At 43.5% G+C, this 10,000-nt stretch overlaps 1 protein-coding gene across 1 annotated transcript in view; it reads left to right on the forward strand.

Annotated features, from left to right (window-relative positions):
• The window catches only part of abi3a (ABI family, member 3a), a 21,338-nt gene that overhangs the window by 5,582 nt on the left and 5,756 nt on the right, over positions 1 to 10,000 (forward strand). Inside the window, 6 exon segments of the mRNA XM_085783302.1 lie at positions 19 to 204; positions 3,255 to 3,313; positions 3,467 to 3,520; positions 6,168 to 6,475; positions 8,747 to 8,781; positions 8,783 to 8,885. Coding sequence (XP_085639428.1) covers positions 19 to 204; positions 3,255 to 3,313; positions 3,467 to 3,520; positions 6,168 to 6,475; positions 8,747 to 8,781; positions 8,783 to 8,885 — 745 coding nt within the window.

The following is a 10,000-nucleotide window of genomic DNA, read 5'->3' on the forward strand; positions in this document are numbered from 1 at the left end:
TTCTGTGTTTCTCCTCAGACGGTGGAGATGCACAAGGAGAAAGTCTCTCGGAGGGAGATCGGCGTGTTCACGGCCGTCAGACGAGTTCCTCGCAGCCACAAGATCCTCCCCCCGGCTCAGTCTGCCGGCCCTCAGCCCCGCCCCCCCTACAGCCGCCGGCCAATCAGCTACCAGCAGCTGGACGGCCTGGGCCACGGGGTCAAGGTACAAACTGCTCCACTGTTTCCACTAACTTACACCATTTGCCCTAATGTGAACGTACATTAAAGGATAATTTCTGTCTTTTACATTCTGGACCTTATTTCTATCATAAACTCCGATCATTTCCTCCCCCTCCCCGGCAGATGACATCATCCAGGTCAGAGGTCAGTAGGTCAACCTACAGACCCCGGATGTTGATAACAGCTAACCCCGGACTCAGAGGGGAATAGCACTAGCCTATCAGAACTAAATATTGGTGAAATGAAGGAGTTTCTCTGCAGATAATGTGTTATTTAGAGTTTTTCCTCCTCCTGGATGTGAGGGTCTAAGGACAGAGGATGTTGTTATGATGGGATGTAAAGCCCTTTGAGACAAACTGGTGGTAAAAACTGGCTATACAAATAAAATTGCCTTGCCTTGCCAAAGTTATCTGGGTGAGTAAATGATCGCATTTTATGCTAGAAATAAGGTCCAGGTTGTAAAAAAAACGGCAATAACCCTTTAAATAAAACAGTAACGTTCTTCAGTCTCAGAAGAAATATTTGTGTATTTCTGGTGTTTGCTTCAACATGTTGTCCGATGGGTCTGTGGTCTAGTTTGTGTCAGTTTAGGGTGAGAGAAAAGAGACAAACTGCTGCTCTGAGTGAAAAGCAGCAGCAGAGTTCAGAGAGACGAGACGACAGGAAGTGGCTCTGCACCGACACTTCCTCTTTCAGCTGTACTGCAGCTCTGCTGTACTACAGTAGTACAGTACTGCAGTACTACGGTAGTACAGTACTGCTCTGCCCTACAACGGAAGAACGGGGTAAAACTCCTCAGAGTGCAGTTCTGAGAAAAATGAGTTTAAAGTATTTTTGTTGTCCAGTCGACTGTATTGAACTTAGGATTCTGAAAATGGGTCAAATCCTTGTTTTTACCAGTAAAAATATTTAAAGTAACATTGCGGAGTTTTTCGGCCTTAAAATAATGTTTCCAGACTCATTGCAATGGTAGAGAAATGGTTAATAGGATGAATGGTGCTGCAGCCTGAGCCGGGTCGCGTCGGCTGAAACTGCACTATGGAACTTCCCCCTCCTCCCCCCTCCCCTCTGTCTGTTTGTGCATTAAGGCAAAGTATAAGCTGGACATACAACACAAGAAAGGGGAAACTCCTATTGGTTCATAATGGCAGCAGCCTGTTGTACAGTAGAGCCTGTTGAACATCTATACACAGAGAGAAGAAGGTAACTGTAGTTACTGTGTTTTCACGTTATTTCACCGCAGTTTTTGGGAGTTAGTGTGAAAACCACCCTCAAATAGCCTATATACCAAATAAGAAAACATTGAGTCCAGATATTTATCCACATGATGTAGTAGGAGACCTTTAATGTCCCAAAAATGACAACATCTCATTTTTGACAAAAAATGAGTTCCCCCTTCTTGTGTTGTAGGTCAGTGCAGTACTATTATGTAGTATAATATATAGTCCAGTGCTGCTGCAGTAGTAGTAGTGTGGTACTGGAGCGTGTTGCACAGGAAGCTGCTGCCCGGTGTGAGGCTGCAGCTGATCTCAGGTCAGCTGAGCGCGATGCAGCCGCTCTGACAGGAAGTGGTTTAGTGTCAGAGCTGAAAACAGTCAGTGGGTGCGTTCCGATGGCCCTCTAGTTCCCTCTAGTTCCCTCTGGTTCCCTCTAGTTCCCTCTAGTTCCCTCTGGTTCCCTCTAGTTCCCTCTAGTTCCCTGCGCAGTAGCTAGACTACACAGGGTGTTCTCCATGTTCAGGGAGTGAACAACGGTTCCTCACTTCGCCCAGTTCACCGGATGTTGACAACCGATATTACCCATCAGCCATTGCGCTCCGTTTACGTGCGTTACGTAAATTGGCAGGGCTAACGGTTAGCTACCTGTTTAACTTTAATAACTCAGTGACTCAATAAACGCTCCATGAACAAATATTTTCTCCAGCGGATATCTGAGTTCCAACATGACTGAGCTAACTGGAGTAGTTTCATGTGGTGTCCCACAACGGGAGGGTTTTAACAGCTGACGTCCTGCTGTTAGCTTAGCTGCTGCTGTTAGCTTAGCTGCTGTTAGCTTAGCTACCGTTAGCTTAGCTACCGCCGTTAGCTTTCCTGTCAGCTGAGCCACTGATGCTTTCTACACCCTGATGCCCCCAAACTGAATAAATACCACGCATTGCAACACAAAACTGCTTTGCTTGTGCACACAGAAATAGTAATGTTTCTTCTATCATTTCAGATCTGTCTAAACGGTGACAGTGGCGTGAAACATTTTGAAACTTAAAAACTTTATTTTTAAACTCGAGCGGAAACAGCTGTGACGTTGCAGGGTGTTCCGATTGGTGATATATCGGTTAAGTGAAGTTTCCTACGGCAGATTCCCTGTGCAGGGAGTAGGGAGTAGGGGGCTCTGTCCACGTAAACTGTGGATCGGAACGCAGCCTGTGACACCCAGACTTTTCAAAATAAAACACAACCACCACAGGCTTTTCAAAATAAAACACAACCACCACAGGCTTTTCAAAATAAAACACAACCACCACAGGCTTTTCAAAATAAAACACAACCACCACAGACTTTTCAAAATAAAACACAACCACCACAGACTTTTCAAAATAAAACACAACCACCACAGGCTTTTCAAAGTGAAACACTTCCTGACCGTGGAGCCGGGGACAGGAAGTGAAGTGGGCGGGGCCTCGCTGCTGCTGTCGCTCCTTCAGTTGAACTGTGTGTCTGTTATTTCTGTTCTACTTATTCTGGTCTCTGCTGTTGTTCACACACACACACACACACACACAACCACACACACACACACACACACACACACACACACACACACACACACACACAGACAGACACACACAGTCTTTGTTCAGCGTGGGAAACTGTGCAAAGAGACTAATTAGAGCTGCAGAGGCCTCAGAGCATCTATTGATCTATTGATGCTCCCTCTGTACCCCCCCCCTCTGCCCCCCCCCCCCCCTCTCTCTGTCTGCCCCCTCTGCCCCCCCCTCTGCCCCCCCCCCCTCTGTCTGCCCCCCCCCCCCTCCAGGTCTCTGGGAAACAGTCGGACAGAACTGGAACGATCCGGAAACACGGAGCGTCCACCAGGTCCAGACCTTCTACTGATCAGACTCAGTTCAGACTCGACTGAACGTTCACAGGAAGTCTGACTGTGTGTGTGTGTGTGTGTGTGTGTGTGACTCTGTGTGTGTGTGTGTGTGTGTGTGACTCTGTGTGTGTGTGTGTGTGTGTGTCTCTCAGGTCCAACAAGCCCCCCGAGCCGGTCCAGTGCCCCGTGGCGCCCCCTGCTGGCGGGTAACGGCTCCTCACTGCTGTCTGTGTTGCTGCTCACTTCAAACTCTGATTCATGTTGTTGTTGTTGTTGGTTTCATCGTTGTGTTGTTGTTGTTGTGTTGTTGTGTTGTTGTGTGTCTGAAGCCAGGTTGAAGCAGATTGTCAGTTTAGTAGTTAATCAGTTTATCAGACGTATGCGCTGCTCTTTCATAATGAAAAACCAAAGAAATTAAACAAGGTGTCGCAGAACATGAGTCAGTTAAAGAGTTAATGAACGAGTCAGTTAATGAGTTAATGAACGAGTCAGTTAAAGAGTTAATGAGTCATTTAATGAGTTTATGAGTCAGTTAAAGAGTTAATGAGTCAGTTAAAGAGTTAATGAACGAGTCAGTTAAAGAGTTAATGAGTCATTTAATGAGTTCATGAGTCAGTTAAAGAGTTAATGAGTCAGTTAAAGAGTTAATGAACGAGTCAGTTAAAGAGTTAATGAGTCATTTAATGAGTTTATGAGTCAGTTAAAGAGTTAATGAGTCAGTTAAAGAGTTAATGAACGAGTCAGTTAAAGAGTTAATGAGTAGGGCTGGGTAAAAATATCGATTCAGCAATGCATTGCAATTCTTTTCTCTGCAATTCAATATCGATTCAGCAGTCTTCTGAATCGATTCAAGCCCCTGGCCAGTGGGGGCGCTGCGAGCAACACCCTCGTGTGATTCGCGCTGTACGGACGGGGGCCACACTAGACCAAACCATAACAATATGGGAGTGAGTAGCAGCAGCAGCGGGGATCGATCGTCGGGGGAGGGACGCACCGCGCCGTGCCGTATTAACTTTCGCTTTCAACACGCGCTGCTGTTATGCATGCGTGCTTCTCTGTGGTGTGTATGTGTGTGAGAGGATGCGGCCATCGTCCGACGGGGGGGGGGGGGGGGTGGGGGGGGCGGCGGCGGCGGCGAATATCGCTACTTTTTTTTTTTTTTTTAAGACGTTAGTTTAGGCGGCAGCTCTTTGTTGTTAAGGCGGCCGCCTTAACAGGAAAGCGCTGCGGGAAACCCTGAAGCTGCTCTCACTTCTTCCTCTGCTCCTCCTCACTCACTCACCTACACACAGACAGGACTCTGTCTTCCTCACACTCACCCCAGCCCCTCAGCTTCTCATCCCACCTGCCCGTACCATACACATTGACAGTCAGTCAGAAATCACAGAACTTAAACATCATAACAAGAACATTACTGCGGGGTCGCTACAATATTTTCAGTTGTGCAGTCAACTATTATTAATAATATTGTTTTGTATTGTTTTATTACTCAAAATGTTATGAGTTATTTTCCAAGAGGAAAGTATCACATAGCCTAATTTAAATTTAGCTGCACTGTAGTTCAGTGTTAAAGCAGTGTCATATTTTGTTATGCTATGAGTTATACTATGGCTGTTCATAAGGCATGAAACTAAACAAATAATTATTAAAAAAAAAAAAATCTGGTACTCTTATTTGTGTATTTCTGCTTGATACTGAATCGATATCGAAGCATTTCAATCAATATCGAATCGAATCGATATCGAATCGAATCGTGACCTAATGAATCGAAATCGAATCGAATCGTGAGATTCTCAACAATACCCAGCCCTATTAATGAGTCATTTAATGAGTTTATGAGTCAGTTAAAGAGTTAATGAGTCAGTTAAAGAGTTAATGAACGAGTCAGTTAATGAGTTAATGAGTCATTTAATGAGTTAATGAGTCTGTTAAAGAGTTAATGAACGAGTTAGTTTACAAGTCAGTTGATGAGTTAATGAACGAGTCAGTTAATGAACTAGTCAGTTAATGAGTGAGTTAATGAGTCAGTGAATGAGTTAATAAGTCAGTTAATGAGTCAGTGAATGAGTTAATAAGTCAGTTAATGAGTTAATGAACGAGTTAGTTTACAAGTCAGTTATTGAGTTAATGAGTCAGTTAACGAGTTAATGAGTCAGTTAACGAGTTAATGAGTCAGTTAATGAGTTAATAAGTCAGTTAATGAGTCATTTAATGAGTTTATGAGTCTGTTAAAAGTTAATGAACGAGTTAGTTTACAAGTCAGTTAATGAGTTAACGAGTCAGTTAATGAGTTAATAAGTCAGTTAATGAGTTCATGAGTTAATGAACGAGTCAGTTAATGAGTTAATGAGTCAGTTATTGAGTTAATGAGTCAGTTAATGAGTTAACAAGGGCGGCTGTGGCTCAGGAGGTAGAGCGGGTCGTCCACTAACCGGAAGGTCGGTGGTTCGATTCCCGGCTCCTCCAGTCAACATGTCGAAGTGTCCTTGGGCAAGACACTGAACCCACACTTGCCCCCCGATGTGTCCATCGGGTGTATGAATGTGTGTGAATGCTTAGTTCCCTGCACTATGTAGTGCTGTATGAATGTGTGTGAAAGGGTGAATGTGACCATTACAGTGTAAAGCGCTTTGAGTGGTCCAAGAGACTAGAAAAGCGCTATATAAGTGCAAGTCCATCCATTTACCATAAGTCAGTTAATGAGTCAGTTAATGAGTTAATAAGTCAGTTAATGAGTTAATGAACGAGTCAGTTAATGAGTTAATGAACGAGTCAGTTAATGAGTCACAGATAACCAGATGATACAGGATTAAAGCTTGAATTGAATCGAGCCGTGTTGATGTGTGTTCTCAGCTCCAGTTTTGGTAAACCTGTAGCTCCGCCCACCATCCCCTCCACCTGGCAGGCGCCACCGGAGTGTGACATCATCACCACGCTGCTGGACGAAGCCCCGCCCCCTCCTCCTCCGGCGCCCAGTGACATGTTGGCTCATGAGAATGAGGTCATGAGCGTCTCTGCCCCTCCCCCCCCTCCCCCTCCCCCTCCTCCCCCCGGGGCGTCTGGAGATGTAGCCCCTCCCCCTCCTCCTCCCCCTCCTCCTTCAGATTCTCTGACCAATCAGAACGCTCCACCTCCGGCCCCGCCCCTCAGCCTCGAAACAGGTGAGGCCCACAGAGACTTGGAACACTGAACCTGTGTTAGTTAAACCTGTGTTAATTATAGATTAGTTAAAGGAGAATTCCGGTCATTTCTGACCCCTAAATCGTTGTCCCGATGGTCACCCAGTGTTGGTTGGGGCAAAAAACGCGACTAAAACTGATGCAGGCAAACCGGAGTTACCATGGCTACCCGGCGCTAGCGATAGCCACAACGCTAACCCATGGGGGCAGCAATTCTTTCAACCACAACAAACAGTCAGAAAACAATCAGATATCTCTGGTACATGACTGGAATCCTTAGAGACACCACTGAACTCATATAGTGTAGAGTAGAAACAGTAGAAACTTTGTGTTTTTAACTCTGAAACATCCAGAAAGACATTACTATCCCATCACAGAGAGAAACTAACACTTTGTCCTTGTTGTGATGATTTCTTTACTAAAATAAACGGTGGAGCAGTGCAGTGGTGATGTCCAAAATATCTCTGACCGTTTATTTTAGTAAAGAAATCATCACAACAAGGACAAAGTGTTTTGTTTCTGTGGCGGGGAGAGAAGGCGCTCTGCGATCGGATAGTAATGTCTTTCCAGGATGTTTCAGAGTTCGGCTATCGGTTAGGGGTCAAAAATGACCGGAATTCTCCTTTAATCCTGAAAAAGTTTAACCTGAATTACTTCAACCCGAAACCTGTTTAAGTCAAACCTGGATTAGTTCAACTTTATAAAATTCAACATGGATTAGTCGAACCTGAATTAGTTTAACCTGAATAAATTAAATCTGTATTAGTAGTTAAACCTCGATTAGTTAATAGTCCAGTAATTTTAGGCCAAAAAAGGGGTCAACGTTAAACAAATTGCAACAGAAGCAAACTCAACTGATTTTGTATCCTCAACATGTCCTGAGTGAGAGAAAAAAAGCCCATTAGGGGAAAATTTCAAAAAACACCCAAACATATCCCATTTATATGCATATAAAACATTTTTTTTCACGTGAATAGGGTAAAATTTTTAACCTTTAGATATCTCCATGAAAATTATTGAGTTGATTACTCAGATTAAGACAAACAAAAAATGTATTACAAGTTTTTTGAAATTCTTTGTTAACATGAGCAAATTTGCATAAATCTGCAAAAAATTGCATAAATTGCACCGTTTTGACGGCACATGTATATATGAAGTTGCTGTGGTGGTACCGGCATGAAAATTGGAATGAGTTGACTCCATCGGTCAACCGACAAGCTGACCACTTTAAATTTCAAGATGACTGCAATTTTTCAAGACAGCCACATCCTTAGTAGAGCAGGTATGACATGCTCCGTCTCTATTAATGCTCATGGGCCTAAATTGGTTCCATTCCTTAAGTTTTTTAACTGTAATATGTTAACAAGATTGAACAAGACATTTTCACCTGCTCTACCCAATGTTTAGATCAGGTGTTGTATGTATGCAAATTAGCCATATGTAATTGGATTATGCACTGTTGGCTCATGTCATACCTGCTCTACTAAGGATGTGGCTGTCTTGAAAAACCAACCAAAACCCGGCCATAGCAGCGTATTTCAGTTTGTGCGAATCAGGGGATTTTACAGTCATCTTGAAATTTAAAGTGGTCAACTTGTCGGTTGACCGATGGAGTCAACTCAGTCCAGTTTTCATGCTGGTACCACCACAGCACCTTTATATATACATGTGCCGTCAAAACGGTGCAATTTATGCAAATTTATGCAAATGTGTGCAAATTTGCTCATGTTAACAAAGAATTTCAAAAAACTTGTAATACATTTTTTGTTTGTCTTAATGTAAGTAATCAACTCAGTAATTTTCATGGATATATCTAAAGGTTAATAATTTTACCCTATTCATGTGAAAAAAATGTTTTAAATGGGATATGTTTGGGTGTTTTTCTAAACTTTCCCTAATGGGATTCTTCGAGGCTTTTTCTCCCTCACTCAGGACATGTTGAGGATACAAAATCAGATGAGTTTGCTTCTGTTGCAATTTGTTCAACCTTTTCTCATAAAATGACTGGACTATAAATCAGAATAAATTAAACCTGAATAAATTAAATCTGGATTAGTTAAACCTGTGTTATTTAAAGATTATTTAAACACCTGGATCAGTTAAAGATGGATTAGTTAAACCTGAATTAGTTAAACCTGAAAATGTTATACCTGAGTTAGTTAAACCTGCATTAGGCAGCCAGTGGTCCAGAGGAGTGACATCACAGTGACATCACAGTGACATCACAGTAACATCTCTCGTCTGTCTCCTCAGTGGTGGAGGAGATCTGCTTCCCCCCTCCCTCCCCTCCCCCCCCCTCCCTGTGATGATGACAGCTTCCCTCCACCGTCCAATGACGGCTCAGAGCTGCCGGCTCCGCCCCCTCCGCCGCCATCCAACCAGGAAGTAGACGGTACCTACCTGTCTGTCTCTCTGTCTGTCTCTCTGGTTGTGTCCGAAATCACACTATATTTACGCATTGAAACAACATTCAAAACACACACAGTCAGTGTCACAACTAAGCATAAAGTCCGCTAGCTTAATGCTAACGTATAATGTAAAACCTCATAGACGGGCTAACAGAAATTAGCATCGGGCCTGTGGTCAGTTTATAACGCTTGTTAGGAAATTTGCTCTGACGTTTGTTGTGGGAGTCTGTGGAAGCTGCGACCGGAAAACTCTGGCAGCTGGACACATTTACTGAGGCTGCTGCACTACTGCATTTATTTGGTAGCTACACCGGTCACTACTTCATTTATTTGGTAGCTACACCGGTCACTACTGCATTTACACCGGTCACTACTTCATTTATTTGGTAGCTACGCCGGTCACTACTTCATTTATTTGGTAGCTACACCGGTCACTACTTCATTTATTTGGTAGCTACACCGGTCACTACTGCATTTATTTGGTAGCTACTTCATTTATTTGGTAGCTACACCGGTCACTACTTCATTTATTTGGTAGCTACACCGGTCACTACTGCATTTATTTGGTAGCTACACCGGTCACTACTGCATTTATTTGGTAGCTACACCGGTCACTACTGCATTTACACCGGTCACTACTTCATTTATTTGGTAGCTACACCGGTCACTACTTCATTTACACCGGTCACTACTTCATTTATTTGGTAGCTACGCCGGTCACTACTTCATTTATTTGGTAGCTACTTCATTTATTTGGTAGCTACACCGGTCACTACTTCATTTATTTGGTAGCTACACCGGTCGCTACTGCATTTATTTGGTAGCTACACCGGTCGCTACTTCATTTATTTGGTAGCTACACCGGTCACTACTTCATTTATTTGGTAGCTACACCGGTCGCTACTTCATTTATTTGGTAGCTACACCGGTCGCTACTTCATTTATTTGGTAGCTACACCGGTCACTACTGCATTTATTTGGTAGCTACACCGGTCACTACTTCATTTATTTGGTAGCTACACCGGTCACTACTTCATTTATTTGGTAGCTACACCGGTCACTACTTCATTTATTTGGTAGCTACATTTATTTGGTAGCT

This window comes from Trachurus japonicus, chromosome 8, assembly GCF_045865225.1.
Source record: "Trachurus japonicus isolate A0001 chromosome 8, Traja_1.0".
Classification (NCBI taxonomy): Eukaryota; Metazoa; Chordata; class Actinopteri; order Carangiformes; family Carangidae; genus Trachurus; species Trachurus japonicus.